The sequence below is a fragment of the Bemisia tabaci genome, chromosome 1, assembly GCF_918797505.1.
Source record: "Bemisia tabaci chromosome 1, PGI_BMITA_v3".
NCBI lineage: Eukaryota > Metazoa > Arthropoda > Insecta > Hemiptera > Aleyrodidae > Bemisia > Bemisia tabaci.
The window spans coordinates 79,329,615-79,348,529 of record NC_092793.1 but is presented as its reverse complement, the minus strand read 5'-3'; the positions used below and the strand labels follow the sequence as shown (position 1 = coordinate 79,348,529).

The 18,915-nt window shown below is 39.3% G+C and overlaps 2 protein-coding genes across 3 annotated transcripts in view; one reads left to right on the top strand and one right to left on the bottom strand.

Annotated features, from left to right (window-relative positions):
* Rubicon (run domain Beclin-1-interacting and cysteine-rich domain-containing protein rubicon) overlaps window positions 1–5,017 on the bottom strand; it is a 33,303-nt gene extending 28,286 nt beyond the window's left edge. Inside the window, exons 1-3 of the mRNA XM_019061406.2 lie at window positions 4,860–5,017; window positions 3,041–3,284; window positions 2,194–2,348 (exon numbers count right to left, since the gene is read on the bottom strand). Coding sequence (XP_018916951.2) covers window positions 2,194–2,348; window positions 3,041–3,247 — 362 coding nt within the window. The 5' untranslated portion in view covers window positions 3,248–3,284; window positions 4,860–5,017. The remainder of the gene's footprint in view (window positions 1–2,193; window positions 2,349–3,040; window positions 3,285–4,859) is intronic.
* LOC109043987 (UNC93-like protein MFSD11) overlaps window positions 1–18,915 on the top strand; it is a 32,276-nt gene that overhangs the window by 11,758 nt on the left and 1,603 nt on the right. The window contains exons 3-9 of one of the 2 annotated variants that reach the window (XM_019061412.2): window positions 6,918–7,050; window positions 10,885–11,048; window positions 11,645–11,821; window positions 13,421–13,686; window positions 14,249–14,374; window positions 15,195–15,366; window positions 17,394–17,529. In XM_019061412.2, coding sequence (XP_018916957.2) covers window positions 6,918–7,050; window positions 10,885–11,048; window positions 11,645–11,821; window positions 13,421–13,686; window positions 14,249–14,374; window positions 15,195–15,366; window positions 17,394–17,529 — 1,174 coding nt within the window. Of the gene's footprint in view, window positions 1–6,917; window positions 7,051–10,884; window positions 11,049–11,644; window positions 11,822–13,420; window positions 13,687–14,248; window positions 14,375–15,194; window positions 15,367–17,393; window positions 17,530–18,915 lie in introns of those variants that run through there. The other variant, XM_072306266.1, reaches the window with a different exon arrangement.

Here is an 18,915-nt window from a genome sequence, read left to right as displayed (position 1 = left end):
CCAAAATTAACTACAACATAAAAAATTGATGTTTCGTCACCTTCCAGGCAAAGTATCACAAGCGCCATGCGACGTTTAAAAATTTCCGCCGCCATTTTATTTCTTCACTGAGAAATTGTTGGTTGAATCTGTTTGGAAATTTCACTAAATTTTATCGGCAGCACAAAGAAAATTCAGTGAAATTTTCGGACAGCTCCGTTGAACAATTTCTCTGTAAAAAATAAAATGGCGGCGGAAATTTTTAAACGTCGCATGGCGCTTGTGATACTTTGCCTGGAAGGTGACGGTTTGTATTTTACATTGTTAGCACTAAGTAAATTCAATCTTTCCATCCAAATTGGTAATTGAAAACAATACACAGGTTAGGCAAATAACAAAAACTTGGTTTCATACCCATCCTCTTCTTCCTCGAATGCATAGCACCTCTAATCTTGTCAAAAAAAGTTACAACACAGGAAAATCCTTGCGTAAAACATACTGAAAGTTGTTTGGTGCTTAGTTGGACTTCAGTGGCAGAAAATTTGAACTGACATGAATTGATTGCTAAAGTTCGGAACTACGTTTCTCCTTTTGGGACATTGCAGGCTTCCTGTTATACTTTATTTCTTATTTTGAAAACGTGTTAATGTATTGTCTAGTAAACTTACTTGATTTTTCAACTGGGCAGACAGAATATTCTGTATATAAATTTCAAGCTTTAAGATTAAGTTGGTTGTTTTTCTTCAAAAAAATAAAATAGGAGCAGATATTTTGAAACACTGCAATTGAGATACGTTGTTTTGCAATTAGTATTGAAATCTTACTAATGAGTTGGATTTGGGAAGTTTAAATGCGTCCAGAAAAGGCAAGTAAAATTTTATAGTAGTAATTTTCAAGTAAATTAACTCTGTGTTAAAAATCCTATCTATTCTAATAAAATCATTTTTAAGACTCTCAATGGACAGGGAGAGGAAGGGAAGTAAGACGGTAGATGGGCTTAAGTTCAAAGTTTGTAAGTGGGAAAATTCTAATAAAATCATTTTTAAGACACTTGATGGACAGGGCGAGGAAAAGGAGTAAGAAGAGCAAGAAGCGGCTTTCACAGGACCGCAAAGCAGGCTTTTCGAACGCGCGGCGCCCTCGGGGCTGGGTTGCATATCGGCCCATAGGGGGCAGACCTCCTAGTGCTTGATAATATTTCATTTGAGAGTTGCTCTCAGAACTTTCTGTTATATTTTAATCGTTTTCTTTGTAAATTTTTGGAGAGGAAAAATGTGACATTTCCTCCTAGTTCAAACCTTGTCTAGATGCTCATTGGTAAGACAAAAAAAGACTCATTGGTTTAAGAGAGGCTGTGAAGAGTTTGACAAATTGGGCCACAAGCGACGTCTGAACTGGAAGGAACCACCACATATTTTTTCCTCAAAATCTACCACAGAAAACAGTCCACCAGTTTAGAGTCCCTTTATACCCAGAGTTAAGACAACTCGATTATCAGCTGACTGGCAGCCGGCCTTGGCTGGCCATGGAGGCCGAAATGAGTGCACCCAAACGAATGATATTGAGGGATAAGGATCAGGAATCCTGCGATGTCTGTCACACAAAAACAACAACATCAACCAATTGATCAAATAAAAAGAAAATAAGATTGATTTGTGAATAATTTCTTAATCTATTTTCATTTTAGACCGATGGCAATAACAATTTACTCTTGATAAACCACAATTAGGTAATATTTTCAATATTCTTGTTCACATTCGAGGTACCGCCATCTTGGTGCACTCGTTTCGGCCTCCATGAGCGAGAACCAATCAGAATTGGATTTTTTTTAGGCCACTTTCAGCCCAACCCTGGCTCAACCAAAAGTGAGTTGTCTTAACTCTGGGTATAAAGGGACTCTACACCAGTTTACATTGAATTTCAAAAATCAACTCCCAAGCAAAATATCGTCAAGTATTTTTAACAAGGATCAAATAGAAGTTAGATTATGCAAATGGCATCATTTTTATTCCTGCCATTTGAGGAATGTTAATTGTAAACAGTCATGTTTTGTTTAAAAGTCCATTGCCAGATTTCGATTCGTGTAAGATTTTTGAGAAAACATGTTGTAGGTGCCTGGAGAGTATAAATTCATAAATTTCCTGGAGGCTTCTTTTGTTCTTTTCCACTTCACAAAGCCCTTTTACCTTAAACTGTTCAGCTTTTAATTTTTACCTTTTGTAAACCCAGGCTGAGGCTTTGTCATAATGGCGGCTTGGACTAGGGGCAAGGTACATGTTTTTCTTAGATGGCACGAACGATGGCGAGGCAGCAAGACAAGGCTGCAACCAGCTCAGTCCTTGAATAAAACTCCATAAGTCAGGCTCGCCCTATAAAACAGTACATCATAATAACTAGAAATAAAATTTGCAGTATCAAGTGGTTTTGAAACTCTAGGTCGGTAAACTATTGACTTGATGACAATGGTGTCAAAACAAAATACCTTTGAAAATCAGGAGTGAAAGAGGAGAAAAAAAATAATTGAATGGGTGCTGACTGAAGTAACTGATGAAATAGTGAATGATTTTTAGTAATCTTGAATCTTAGTAATTCTAATAACTCAGTATATTTTTCTTACTGTGCATACAATTTCATCTGGCGAGATTCATGGGATTTATTGAGGAGACAGAAAATTCAATTTAAAGTATTACCCTCCTCCCATGTCTTTCATGATGTTTCATTTTAAAATAATTCATCTTATAAATTGCATTTAAAATCAATTTTTTAATGACACTCTGTCTTTGATGAACAAATTGCATGGCACAGAAAACAAATGAAGATTTAGTACATCAAAATACGGAGTAAGTAGGAAGAAAGTAAAAGAAAAAAAGGCAAAATATAAAATATTAGGGAGAATGAAAAGATGGAATTACTTGGTTAAAAATATGTTAGTACCGGGCAAAAAGGAAATACTAGAAACGACAGTACAATAATGTAGGACGTATACAAAAGTGATCGGTGAGGTAAACTTAAGGTTTTGGAGAGGGGGGAGGGGACTTTTATCTATAAATCAGAATCTTACCCCTTGGTTAAAGACTCGAGATCGGTGTTTAAATATTTTCAAAACAACAGGATGTAGTCGGTTGAGACCACCAAAAATGTTCCAAACATTTGACACTTGGCTTATGAGCTGTGTTTCAATTGTTTGCCTCAGATCTTGCAAGAGGGCACGACATTCATCCTGAATAATCTCTGGAGATGCTGCCCGTTTGGAGGGTGAACTGAGCATATTTTCCAGAGGTCAGTGCTCCGTCAGTGTTTTCAATCTATAAAGCAAAAGAAACGGGTAAAGTCAAATTGAATGAGCCCAAGATGAGCGAGTAAAAAATTACTATTTATATGAAATAGTTGCAGAAAACCATTCTTCTGAACTTTTGAAGTATAGAACAATATCAAACATGTAAATTCTTCTTCCATGATCAATATACATGGTAATCCATTTTTGGATAATTGAAACTCATATCGATGGTGAAGCTGCAGAAACGCATATTCTGATTTGCCGCATTGCAGACCTCCTGTCATACTTTTATTTTCTAAGGAGAAAACTACCCCGCATCATTTGTTGAAAAATTAGGAGATTCCTTCTCTGCATGGAGGGATTTCTGTGAAAATTCCAAGTTATGATGCTCATTTGGTCTCCTTGGAAAAAATAAAAGCAGCGATTTGGAAGCACTGCAATTGATATACTCATTTCCAGTTTCACCGTCGAAATGCATAACCCTTGCAAAAATTTTCAATTCAGTCTTCTAGGAAACTAAGATTTATAAAAAAATTTCCTTAGTTTTTATTGCAGGGGTAAGGACTGCACCTGGTATGATTCACTTTCAGGATAGATTATTAATTACTAAACTGACATTAGTAAGAGGGTGCGATGTGGATAGGATACTTTACACAGCTTATGGCCATTAAGCACTTCGAAGCAAACTTGTTGAATCATTTCTGCATCTTCACTGCTTGATGGCTAGATTAAAATTATTGCGAGAATATCAAGACTTAAAGAACACACGCTCCGAAAGTCCAAAGTTTAATCAAGCCTAAGGGCAGGCGAGAATCACCACACCCAAACCCGTAAATATCATCTACCTAGTATTGAAGTCCACACAAAATAACTTGACTTACTTCAAGTGCTCCCTAGAAGAGCTGCATTTCTCATTTAAGCGCTAAAAGTAGGTACAAAGATCAAGATGACAGATCTTCTGTCTCAAACTAGAGGCAGCGTAAACTTATACGGCGTGGCTTCATCTAGTCAATGTTACACGTCACAGAATTGTTGCGACGTGTCTGTCAATTCATTAAAATGAGCTTCCGACACGCTCTTCAACATAGAAAACTTAATCCATCATTTAAACCTCGCTTTACATACGAGAAGTTTCTATGCGGATTACAAAGGATGTAGACTTCATGAAAAAAATTATCGGTATGCATGATCATCCCAAATCCCTACAAATTTATGTTGCACTGCAGAACGACTGCCCAGTGTTCGAGGGGCAGAATCACCAGGCGTTTGGTTTGAAGGAGAAATTAAGTTAAAAAAAATAGTTTTTCATGGGATAGTTCGCTGATGAATTCAGATTTATGGAAGACAGAAAAGCGTTAGGGATGCAGTCAATAATCAAGAGGGCATTGCTGATGGCACTCATGTGTGCTGAGCTAGTATTGTCGGTGAAGAATGTCATACAGGAAAAACTTATGCCAAGCATCAGTCCAACATCTTGAAGGCTCAATATTCTGATAGAAAGATACTGAAAGCTTGTGAGTGGGCGAGTAGAGGTGATATAATCATTTCACCTGAGGTTAAATAAACACAGTTCTTTGATTAATAGAATTGGTAAGATACTTACATGACACAAAGGGAAACTTGCTGATACAAATGAAATGTTTTGCCATTTTCGATGACGTTTGGAGACTTTTAAAACTTTTAAGATTTAGCGACAACTCCCAGTGTTTTTGTTTAGTTTACACATTTAACCTCAAAAATTCGATTTCAGTGTTTCGATTTTGGCAATCTGACAATCTATCGATTTGCAGGACCGTCATTCGTCGTTTGCATTCATCGCTGTAAATGATATCTGATTGGATAATAGCAAAAATCGTTTCGCGGTCTTTTTTTCAATTTAAAGCGCGTTTTTTTAAATTGACGGGCCACCGAGCAATGTGCGCAAAAGTGGTAAGGTTCTCGAGAAACAATGAAAAGGAAATCCTACCACCTTAAAAAACACTCTTATTTCATTAAATTGCAATACGTGGCGTAATTACAGTGATTTAAATGTGGAGGGTAAGTATATAATTTATTTGAAGGTTTTCCTTAGTATTCCTTCCTCCTTTTTTTTAACATTCCGGTATATTTTGCATTAATTTTCTGATATATTATCACGGGGTGGATTTGGTAAGTCTAATTAAGTCAATGCAGCTTTAAGTGAGGACTTAAGCACAGGGATGTGTTCAATGGCGTCATTAGAAAATATTATGCCTAGAATAGCGCATGTGTAATCATTAAAATAGATTACATTTGTATAAGAAAAGGAACCAATATTAATGTTATCCAATAGTAGGCCACTGTTTCTCATCGCTGCTCTTTGATCCGAATCTGTTAACTTCATCTACTTCAACCTTAGTTGAGGGGCTTGGAGGACAAGGCGCATAAGTGCAGTTTTTGATTTTTGAGAAACACGTGTTTAAAGTTTCGAAATTACATGGATTCTTGTGGCGGAGAGAAAGTTCAAACTGACTTTTTGATACTTAAAAATTGGAATTTGGGAGCGAATATCTCTCAGAATTTGCATTCTGACTAGTTCAACTTGAAATCATTACTATCTCAAATTTTTCAAGAACTGCACTTATGCGCCTTGTCCTCCACCAGGGTCGGATTAAGGGGGTGGAGCAATCGGCAAATTTAGGGGGCGGCAAATTTTGCAATTTTTTTAAATGTAGGTATAAAGAAAAATCGGATTCAGAAAAAAAATACCAATGAGAAAAGGGGACAAAATCTCTCTTTCCTGAGAGTATAGTAATTTCTAATTTTGTCGCTTTTCGGTGATACAAGAGACACCATCATTAATTAGTCGAGTTAAGAGAGGAACTAAACAAGCAATTTGGCCTGGAGCTCAGCGCAGAGGGGAATGATGGCGAGGACTTGAGATGAAAAGGACAAGCCCTCGGCGCGAGCGGCGGTCGCGGTCCGGTCGGCATGTAACACATATTAGCGCCTACAAGACTCCATGAATACTTCACCCATTGCGCCAAACACAGTGCGGTCAGGAGCGGTTGGCGTGAAACGCATAGCGCCTACAAGACTGCAGGAATACCTCACGCATTGTGCCAAACACAGTGCGACCGGCGCGGCGCAGCGGCGGAAGTTAAAATTATTAAACCACATTTATGTTTGTTCTCTCATGATTTTTTAGTTCATTTCTTATAGATGGAGGACCTTGTCCACACAGAGATAGGTTTACGGAACTTAACTTTCGCGCAAAGTTCCGTAAAATTTTGCTAGTAGTCTTGACAGGGCTTTCGCAAAAAATGTATTCAACACGAGTAGGTAAACGCGTCTTGCCTCCGGCTCGTTCACTTGGTGGTTTTTATTGATGTTTCAAAACGAATGAGAAGGGGGCGGCAAAATACAGGCGGCCCATGGGCGGCAAGTAGGTAAATCCGGCCCTGTCCTCCACGCCTCTCATTTGTTGTCCTTTGCGGCTTGATCAATGAACATGTATGAAGGCAGATCCCCATACCACATCGCCTTCAATTTTTAGACAAAAACATATACAACTACATTACAAATACATATATACGGATAATTTTCCTGTACTGGTGATGTCGCTTTAAATTTTCCATAATTTCCGGGATTTGCCAAATGCTATGATGTGTTAAAAGGAAACTGGTGTGCACTTTGTTCATAGGCAGCCGGAGAAGGGAAAAAATGCATCGTTCATTCCTAAACTTTTATTGGACAAAGGAGAACTTAATGTATTATACGTTGGGTTTTGCTTTTTCATCATCGGGATTCCTGCCACCGCCATCGTTAGTGTGCAGGTAAGCAGAAGCCTTTAAAATTCCTTGATGAATTGCGTTTTAATTTCATTAACTTGCAGGTTCGTGATCCTCATTCTAGCTTGATGGTGATACTTGACGATTCCTCAAAACGCCTACTTTCCAAGAAAGCCAAAACCCCGTATTTCCGCTCTATTTGAGGAAACAGAGTCCAAAATCCACTTTGACATATTAAACACATTCTTTGGGAACATTTCCACATCCTTTACGTAAATCAAAACCCTCAATTTCGAAGATGCGTGAAGTCACATTTTCGCTATCGATATGGTATGAATGACATTAAAACACTCGTCTGCGGTTATTGTTACTCATCAGAACATATTCAAGCGCTCAAACAATTTAGAATTTAACTTGCAATTACCCCTTTTCATGAGATATTTCCGAGTGGTAGGTACTCAACGGTGCTTCATAACTGCCACGAGTTTAAAATTATGAACTAAGATATCGACGGTGAAATTACCAAACCACGTATCTCGTTTGCGGTGTTTAAAAATCTACGCTCACATTTTATTTTTTTGAAATAGACCAAATCAATATCATTCCTTGAAATTTTCACAGAATTTTCTTCGCATGAAGAGGAAAAATCACAGAAATTCTCAAGACTGGACATTACGTAGTTTTTCATTTAAAGAATAAAGTATGACAGGAAGTCTGCGACGTCGCAAACCGAGATACGTGGTTTGGTAGTTTCACCATCGATATATTTCTCAGTTCATCTTAGGTAGGTAACGCTGGAATTATGGTAAGGTATAAGATTAACGAAAAGAGCGCCCTCAGGTAGTCGCATGCGACTAATTCTAAATTAACGGGTCGGTCCGCTACCACGTATCTCGGTTTGCGACGTCGCAGACTTCCTGTCATACTTTATTTTTTAAACGGAAAACTACTCAGCGGCAATTCTTTAAAGCTGCCATGATTTTTCTTCTCTGTGCGAAGAAAAATCTGCAAAAACTTCAAGGAACAATGCCAATTTGTTCTCCTTTTAAAGAAAATAATATAGAGGCGGAGATTTTTAAACACCGCAAACGAGATACATGGTTGCAGACCGTCGCCGTCGAAATGGATTTTATTATAACGCGTGCATGGATGCAACTATTCGGGCTCCACGGATGTCCATGTTGCATACATACAGGTTTGAAGGCGTTTTGACTCTCAAGGCACTCGCCGCTATACCCGCGGCGCGAAGATCCAAAAGGACAAAGCGGAGTCATTTCTTCGTTTTTACTATAAACACATCTCTTGGACACGTCCATATTTACGATTGCACGCAGGCCTAGGACGTGAGTGTCTTTTGTGCTTCAGTTTTGATATCGCATTATGCTGTACATGATTTTTAGGGCAACTATTCGTGCATAAGGTATGTGTCTCTAGTATAAACAATGATTTGACGGCGCTCTGTCCTTTTGAATTCTCGCAATACTGCAACGGCGAAACTACCAGACTATGTATCTTGGTTTTCGGCGTTGTCGACCTCCTGTCATACTTTAATTTTTAAATGGAAAACTACCCAACGTTGATTCTTGATATTCTCCGTGATTTTTTTTCTGTGCGAGGAAAATCATGTGAAAACTTCAAGGAATGATATTGATTTATTCTATTTTGAGAAAATAAAATGAGGGTGGAGTTTTTTAAACACCATCAACGAGAAACGTAGTATGATAGTTTCACCGTCGAATAGCCGCCGCACCGCAGGTGAAGCGGTAAGTGCCTCAAGAGTCAAAACGCCTTCAACTTTGTACGTATGCAACACGGACATCCGTGGAGCCCGAAAAGTTGAATCCACCCGCGAAACTGAAACTCGTTTAATGTTTGTCCAACCAATGATTCGGATAAAAATGCTCTTGAGATGGACACTACAAGTTTTCAGCTCGACGAAAAAACTATTTGGGATCAGAATTATCTGTTTCCAATTTGTGATACGAGAAGCTTTCTAATATGTATACTCTCAAGAACATTTAGTCAAATTTTCAAGCCATAGTGCCCACGCCCTGGTAAAAATTGGCAGTAGAATGTGTGTTCAAAAATACTATAGACCTAAAGCCAGCTATAAGATTTCCAGTGGCTTCTGTAGCCGGCTGTACAATTTCTTATAGCCTTTTATAGCCGATGGCGATTAAGCAACAGCCAGACGATAAAGTTTATGCTAAACGTTACTAATTACGGATACTAGGACTTAGTTAGTTTTTGGACTACCACTCTCTTTTTGAGCCGTAGTATCTTGATTTATTTTGCGAGGATAACTCCGTACTTTCGAAGGATGCCTGTCATTCTTAATATGTTGGAGCGCCTTTAATTTCTTATGATACTGTGCAATACCTCTGGTGTGAAATAGTTGCTTCAGACGCCGTGACACGCTGCGGCGCGGCGGGCGGGCAGAGAGCGCGAAACGCGCATTGGCGCCTACAAACCTAACAGGGATACTTCCCGCATTGCGCAATGCGTGAAGTATCCCTGTTGGGTTTGTAGGCGCCAGTGTGTCGCCGCTCCGCTTTGTGTTAGGCTCTAATATTTAATCTCGCGGAGTCTGCGTTTTTCAACTCATGATTTTGAAATGTGTGCACACTCTGTATGGACTATTCTCATTTTAATTGATGAAAAAAAAAAAAATGTTTTAAAGGAAAATATAATGTGTGTTTTGATCAAGGTAGTTCCGTATTAAACTTAAGTAATTATTTCCAAACCACACGAATTTCTACACAATTTCTTTTAGCCTTTTATAGCCAATGGCGATAAAGTGTAAAGCCCGGCGATAGGAACTATAGCCCGACTGTATACTTTTTTATAGCTTCGTATAGCCCGGCTGTATAATTTGCTCCGCTTTCTACAGTCAGCTATATGATTTTCAATAGCCTTCTTTAGTCGGCTATAAGAACTCCTATGGTATTTTGAAACGCAGCTCCTATCGCCAATTTTTATCAGGGCGAGCTTTTGAGAAGAATCACCTCTAAGGCCGACATCAGAGCCGGCAATCTATAATAAAGCTGTATTCAAATTCTCCCTTTTCCACCTTATTCAAATTTTAAATTGCTATCTTGCGTTTGGTTAGCCAAGACTGGAAGTTTTGGATGCTTTTTGCGCTAACTGATGCAGAATCAGTGTTTATAACATGTGGTTTAGTTAGCATATTTTTTTTATTTTTCCATACTTTGATAAGGGCTCTTTTATGTCTGACTTAAAAGAAATATAGGTACGCCTGCTTTATTTTCTAACTAATCGCGTCGATTGGAATCCCATTTCCTTTTAGTCGTAAATAACATTTTTTATTCATTTTTTAAAAAGTTTAAAAGGAGGATCAATAAGGAACTGCCGTCTCGTGGTAAAAAAAAAACTATTGCAGTGACGAGAGAATGAAGTATTCAACAAGGGTTTCTTTTTACTAAAGTTTCTGATGCCTTGAATGATAGGACAAGCCATCAATTCACGAAGCATTGCCGATTGCATTGCTACCAAATTCACTGTAAAAAATTATCAAAAAGCATTTTGTAAAAAATTAAAACAACATTCTTTTTTATTCAAAGAAAAATTGTTTAAGATGAAGAGATTTTTTTTTTTCAGTGAGAAAAATTAGCTTCAATTCGAATGAGTTTTTTTTATTAAAATGAAATTAAATTTGTCATCGATGACAAAGTCTAAAACTCATTTGAATTAAAACACATTTATTTAACTCAAATGACATTTCTTTACCTTATTTTTTTTAATCTGGAAATAATTTTGTTTCAGTTTAATTCAAACAAATATTTTTGGTAGAAATTTTACAGTGAATAACATGCCACTGTTTGAGCCCACTTTAATGTCGATCATGGTTTTTTTCTGCAGACTTTGATGCTGTCAGAGGACTCGAGCAATGTGCACAACCTCAACGGCTTCATCTGCTTTACGGTGAATTTCCTTTGCTTGTCGGCTACCTTCCCTTTCGCTTCTTTCATTCTGGCAAAGACAGGATCAGTCGGGGGCATCATCGTTGGTGCATTCGGTGATTTGTAAGACTCAAGCATTTCTTGCACGTATACATTATACCACTTTAATTTAATCAATTTTTTGAGGAAGTAAATTATATTATTCCGTAAGGTGGAAAAAATTGTCTAATGAACAGAAATAGTCTTATCAAACATTTTTAGATGTATGTGTTACGCCCCTTTGGAGAAGCTGCCCGGTCCGGGGATTGGCCCAGTGGCGTGCTCTCCGATTTATTGATTGATCTACCATGTAAACCTACGAAAAAGGATCGATAAACGGGGTGTTCGCAACGAACACCTTTTACAAAAATCGACAAGAAAAAATACTCTCGATTCGATCAGATTTTTGCGAATCCACTTATTTTTATGTAAAAGGCTTGGAACTCGATTGAATCAAGATTATTTTTTCTTTTTCATTATTTTTAAAAGTCTAGACTCTGAATCCAAGAGACTTCCTTTTTCCAATGCGACAGCACGATTATTATCTAAAAGTCAAAACAATTATGAAAATCTAATAAATTATGGTGACAAGCTGTGTCTCCATGCTGCCCATGCGTGATGCTTTTGGAAGGACAAAACTCGATTTATAATTTATGAGGTATAATTTACATTATTTCTAGACTATACAACGTCGCATTTTATTTCGACACCCCGTGGATAGTTTATGGTCTATGTGCAGTGAGTGGAGTTACGCATGCCATTTTGCGGACGGGCCAAGGAGTATACCTGATGGAAAACTCGAGGCCACACACGCTTCAAAGGGATAACACCCTGTTTTGGTGGATGCAGCTTGCGTCGTAAGTTTATCCAGCTTTTGACGTCGAGAGAAATCGAGAAAATAACTACAGGGATAATTATATAAACCACTGGCAGAATATCTTGCTTTCAATTAGGACGATTGTTTTAAATTCGGTTAAAAATGGACCGCGTTGAGCAGAAAGGACCCAAGCCACATCATCAGCTTTTGCCAAATTTAATTGAGCAATTTCATTTTTTTCGTGAAACCGGTTGTGCGGATTTATGTAAAAATTTCAGTGAGTTTTCTCCACACTACGAAGCAAATTCCTGAAAATTTTCAAAGGAATAAGCACAAACTTTCTCTTGTAAAAAATTTAATCTCCCGCTTATATTTGGCAGTAGCTGATGTGGCGGTTCCTTTCTGTTAAACGCAGTCCAAATACTCATTCAAAAAATATATTACGGTGCCAAAACTCAAGGAGCAAACTGCTTGTTACTTCTCCTAGTGTTTTTTCTTATTCTTTCAAATACAGTATTCTATTCCATTGTTTCAGCTGCATCGTAATTATAATCTTACTTTTTCCTATATCTCTCATTTATCCCTTTGAACCCTCGACCTAGAAAAAACTGATTTTTTTTATCTTCAAAAATTGAATTCTTCTTTGCCAAATCGAAGAAAATCGTTTTCCGTGTGGGGGACTGTACTGTCACAGATTTAGCAATCCTGCGGATCCCAGCAGAGGCGGATCCAGCGATTTGGCAACATCGGATTACCTCCACTTAAACCTATGCTAAATAATCGGTTCTTATCGGAGCACCTGGCCCTTCCAAGAATCGATACATTTCCATGTGTTTAAATGGAGAAAAGACAATGTTGCCAATTTGCTGGATCCGCCAATGGATCCCAGTTGGTAGCCCCTGCCTTAGAGGGAGTGAGCAGACAGGGCTCTAAGCTGAAGTGAAAGCAACCTGTTTAGGAGAATTGACTCTGAAATAAAATTCTGGCCCTCCAGGTTAGGGGTTGGGGCATCGGGCTAACTCCTCGTTCCCCGTGAAAAAACTAAATGTTAAAAAACCCAACGCCACAATGGAGATACCTGGTTTCGCACCTTAGCCTTCAATATGAATAAAACTATTAGACTCTTTTTTATTATGAAGGAGACCTCGGGAAAGAAAAGAAGAGACATACCTATGTCACATTCACCAAAATGCATCAGTCATCAGTTGACCCATTGGTTGGCATATAAATTTATATTGAGTGGTGCCATTCTTTGATGTGACAATCGTCTCCCCTTTTATTTCCCCGGTTCTAAGTGAGTGTTTCGACTGTGATAATGACAGCTATTCTGCTGTGCTAAGGAAAAAACCGTATGGGCATTCGAGAGTTGCCAAATTTCCCTTGATAAAATATGTGTTTTGAACGACATTCATGCACGTATTTCTTTGAAATTTTTAGATATTTTAGATTAAATTGCGTATACGAAATTATCTGAAAATTTTGGAAAAAAATATTCAAAATTTTCCCTGTAAATTCTGTTTTTATCGAAGAACATTTGGCAACGTCTGAAGGCGCAGACGGCGCTCTTCCTTAGCACGGCAGTATTTTCCCCGGGTGTAACAAAATAACTTCATCGAGTGATCATTTTGTTTTCAATTAGGCAACTAATCGGTCAAATCATCCTGCTACTCTTGCTGAGGGCGACGAAAATCATCGACCATGACACTCGAATCCTAATCCTGGACGTGACGGTGGCAATCAACTTGTTTGGTTTTTTCTTGTCACTTTTTATTAGTCGCCCCTCCGGGGACCCGGATCTGCAGAAGGCCCCGGCACCCGTCGAGCTCCGACAGGAGATCCGTAAAACGTGGGAAGTCTTCATGGACTCCCGCATGCTCCTTCTTATTCCATCCTCTATTTTTACAGGTTAGTCACTCGCATCTGACTGATTGAGCACGGAATAAGGGACCTCAGTGCACGAAGAAACAAATTTAGGAGCGCTAATTAGGTTCAGCTCGTTGGAATTGTTCTCTCAATGAAAAATAATCTAAGGTATCTGATAAATCCAAAGTTTTGAGGTAGTTACTTTTTGTACCAATTCATGGGGGCACGCCCCGCGCCCAATTCGCAGGCCCTGTGAGTTAGGGCTCATCTCTGCCGTGATAGGGAAGAGAGCAGTATGTGCATGCTGGGATGAACCCCGAGTACCATAAAATCATGTGCTAACCGTGGCTCATACAGAGATGCACTTACTGCTCTCTTCGCTATCACGGCAGATCTAGTAACCATCTCCTTTCTATGATCGCAAAAATCATAAAAAATTAAGTCCGGTAGATCTTTAGAACGAACTGTGACAAACAGGGCTTCTTATGATCCTAAGAATGATCCCTGAAAGCGGCAATTTCCAATCAAAAAGTGCAGGGTTTTGGCCATTATTCAATCGTACCCCGCCAACTATTTGTGACTTAAAATTTTGTGACGTTTGCAGGTCTACTCAAAGGATTCTCACAAAGCGTTTATCCGTCTGCTGTTGGCTTTACGCTGAGTTTAACCGAATACTCTGCCAGTCTGACGGCTTTGAGTGGAATTTACATTGGCGCCGGTCTAATAATGGGTAAGACGCCTTCACCCTCAATTTTATAGAAAATACTTGATCTGTCACTGACTTAACATAACTTAGAAACTGCTTGGTTGAGAAAAAGGGGGACAGAGACAATACCTACAGGTTTGTGCCATTAAATCATACTTAATACGGCATTTAGACCGCTCATTAGGAAATTTCGGCGAGACGATAGGTAACCCGGATTGCAAAGGGTGCCCAGACAATAGAAATGCCAGTTTTGCCTGGCACCCTTCGTATATCCGGCTGTATCAACTAAGCTGAAGGCGCGTCTTTACCCACGCCGCGCTTTTAATCCCCCCTCCCAGCTGTCTTACCCTCCCCGCCTAAAGTCTGGCCTAGTGCGCGGTCTAGATTGTGTCATAAGTCAATGGTTTGTGCAAGCACATAACACATCAAAAAATGCTTTGAGCTTTAACTCCTCAGAATGAAATTTTGACACCTATTCCTTGTTTCTCTGAGGCTCAATTTCTATGTGAGCCTTGGGCTTCTTATAACTCTATTCGCTGCGGCGCTCATGTGGAAATAAAGATGGTCCCTTTACGTTACGTCAGAGGAGCGACGGATTGTGACGGCAGACATTTATATTTTATTTAAAGATGCGAAGTGGCTTCTGTAAATCCCATCAATAAATCCAATTATTAAACAAAAAGTAATATGGGATTTAAAATCCTATTTTGTTCCACAGACGTTCAAACTTCCTGCGAATAGTGAGGAAACATTTTAAAAGAAAAGTAACTCTCATGATCTACCCCGAGGTCTTTTTTTGAGGATTCTTCTCTAATTTAATTTATTTTCTTTCAATTGAATACAGGCGGAGCAATACAGTTTGTGCGTCGTTGGGAAGATTGTTTTTCACTTGAAAGGACCTTTTTCTGCTCAGTGGGTACTTTGAGCTCGTTGGCTGCCTTTGTTTTAGCGTACGCCAACCTGCCCGATAATAGTGTTTTCGGTGACACGGAAGATCTTGGCCCTTACACTAATAGGTGAATCTCCTTATGATCCGAGTAAGATTTACCTCTTGGCGCTGACTTTAAAACATGAACAAAATATGTTCAACTTTCGGGAGAACTCAAGAATCAAAATTATCAATGAATTCCGGGCCTTCTCTAGGCTCGTATCAACAGGGTATCGGTAATCTTTTAGGAACTGAGTTAAGCACAGCTAGAAAGTTTCATATTTTAAAAGCAACTGCTCAAAAGTTCGACTACGGTAATCCTGACAATTTAGGCACTGACTCATTTTGCCATTGAAGTTCGTTTGGTTTCCCACTGAACTTTGAAAAGTAAGTAATTGAACCCTGCGCGTTGCGAATGAAGGAGATACTTAAATCGTGATTTTCTAAATCAGTAAAAATGAACTCAGATTTTTAATTGTTAGCACTTGAATCTTGGCTTGGGGCTGAACTGATTATTTTGAATCACTCTTTGTACAAAATCACCCACATCTCACTTACACCCCCTCACCCTCCTCAAAAAAAAACAGACATCTCCTTCATTTACTAAGCGAGGCTTCAATTATTCCTTACCAAAATTACTTTCAGAGATAGCGCCCCCTCTTGCCGAAAAATCTCGCAATGGAAGTATCTTTGGCTCATTGCACCATGTCGTTCGAATAATTTGCAATTCATCTGACTGAACCTTCAATTTCTAATGTCAAACTTTTGAACAGGGTCAAAAATAGAGACAGAACGTATCTCAAAAAAGAGGATCCAAACTTACCTTGGTAAAAATTGGCGATAACAGCTGCGTTTCAAAATACCACAGGAATTCTTGTAGTCGGCTAAAGAAGGCTACAGAAAATCATATAGCTGGCTGTAGAATGCGGAGGAAATCATACGGCCGGGCTGTACGAAGCGATAAAAAATTATGCAGCCGGGCTATAGTTCCTATCGCTGGGCTTTACACTTTATCGCCTGGCTGTTTCTTTTTCGCCATCGATTATAAAAGGCTTTAAGAAATTGTGTAGAAATTCGTGTGGTTTGGAAATAATTACTTAAGTTTAATACGGAACTACCTTGATCAAAACACACATTATATTTTCCTTTAAAACATTTTTTTTTTTTTCATCAATTAAAATGAGAATAATCCATACAGGATGTGCAAACATTTCAAAATCATGAGTTGAAAAACGCAGACTCCGCGAGATTAAATATTAGAGTCTAACACAAAGCGGAGCGGCGACGCATTGGCGCCTACAAACCTAACAGGAATACCTCACGCATTGCGCAACGCGTGAAGTATCCCTGTTAGGTTTGTAGGCGCCAATGCGCGTTTCGCGCTGGCTGCCCGCCTGCCGCGCTGCAGCGTGCCACGGCGCTTGAAGCAACTATTTCACACCAGAGATATTGCACAGTATCATACGAAATTGAAGGCGCTCCAACATATTAGGAATGGCAGGCATCCTTCAAAAGTACGGAGCTTTCCTCGCAAATTAAATCAAGATACTGCGGCCCAAAAAGAGAGCGGTAGTCCAAAAACTCACTAAGTCCTAGCATCCGTAATTAGTAACGTTTAGCATACACTTTATCGCCTGGCTGTTGCTTCGGCTATAAAAGGCTATAAGAAATTGTGTAGCCGGCTGTAGAAGCTATTGGAAATCTTACAGCCGGCTGTAGGTCTATGGTATTTTGGAACACAGATTCTACTGCCAATTTTTACCAGGATAGGGAACAGGCTATGATAGGACATGCTAATGCAATTTTGCGGAGGTCAAAATGTTAAATTTTCACCCTTTTACTGCGACTCTACTTTGCGATCTGTGGAGAGAAAAATTTTAGTCTGTACAGAACCTACTTTTGATGCGCATCCTCCCGGAGATAAGAGAGACTGAAAAAAAAAAAAAAATCCGGACGACATTGCCAACTTTGATAATCGAACATTCAAATTCACCTTCTCCCGAATTAATCCAAAAATGGGCCTCAAACTGATTTGTTTCCTAGACCTATGCGCGTGTAAAGAACTAATGGACGAAATAATTACTGATGAAACGTGGTGTATTGATTTTTTTACAGTGTAACCATAGCTTTGATGTGCAGTTTTATGATTGGAGTTGGCTTGATGTACATCATGAATAACGTTCCGGCACTGATATGTCTAATGTTTCAAAACAACCCTGCTCATTCGGTCGCAGCATTCAATTTTACGAGGGTAATTTTCCATTGTCTTTGGGTACACCAGACATATTTTTTTCTATATTTTAAAAAATTAAGCGTTTCTCTATTTTTATGGATTTTGACTACTGATACAGAGGTATAATCTCAATTCGTAAGAGAAAGAGGTACCCCGTCAGAGTTTTACCGTGTCCATGACACGAGTTTGGTTTTGCGCGTCACAGACACGGTTGTGGCTTTCTACAGCAATCAGAAGAGAGGGAATGGAGGGGAGGAGAAAAGGTACCTAAGAGTAACGGCCAATTTTGAGCCTCACTCATAAAATTCCGAGACGAAGAGGAAAAACTTTACATCGTCAAAAATAACCCTAGTAAAAGTGAATCAGTCTGACGTCAGGCTGACTCACTTTTACCAGAGAACGAGAAAGTTCTTGATTAACTTTTTAGAGTATCTTTCATGACCGGATTAACGTAATTGCCGCCCCTAGGCCGTCGTCATATTGCACCTAATTCTTCTGGATTGAATCGCCTCAGGATCGTGCTTCCCTATTTTCGTTTTTCTCTTCATATGTTTTCTGCCGCCTCCCAAAATTTGCCGCCCTAGGCCGCGGCCTTGACAGCCTGTGCATAAATCTGGCCATGTGCTCTTTTCTTTAACTAATTGTGAGTGTCCCGCAGAGGCGTAGGAAGGAGGGGCCAGGGGAGGCCTGTCCCCCCAAAATTGGAAATAGTATCATCTGGTCCCCCCCCCCAGAAATTCTGGATGGTGCAAAAACACCTTCTTCAACGGTAAGTCTTTGTCACCGTGGCCCGTGAGAGGATGCCTATAAATAGAATAACCTGTTGAATGCAACCATTTCAAAGTATTATAACCTTAAAATGCATAAAACTGGATGATTTTTAGGCAGGAATTGAAGGAAGATTAGCGCCATAAGTGCCTCTAAATGCGCTCAAATAGAGTTAAAATTTCAAAAATTTTCCGGGGGAGGCCTCCCGGACCCCCCCCCCCCCATTGAGCTGGGGGATATTCCATATCCCCCCGACCCCCCGGTGGTGGGGGGCCAGGCTCCCCCCAGCGAAATGACCTAGCTACGCCTATGATTAGTCTCTTGCAGAGGGGATAGATAGGTGTTTTTTTTTGGATGAGCCAGAACTTTTAGTTCCTTCGTGTAAAAGATATAATGCATTTATGAGGCTCACATAGCAGTCGTCTGCTTAATCTTATATGACTGAAATAAATTTTAGTTCTGCCTGAAAGTCTTTTGGAACCTGGCAAGTTTTAGTGAACGCTTAGTTAACTGTTAGTTTGTGAACGCCGGGAGAGCCTTCAAATGCTGGCTATACATCCCGCTTTATCGCCGGGTTAGTTTAGTTGCGTGACCCAACTGAACGCTTAGAACACCTTCAAATCTGGCGATACTTCC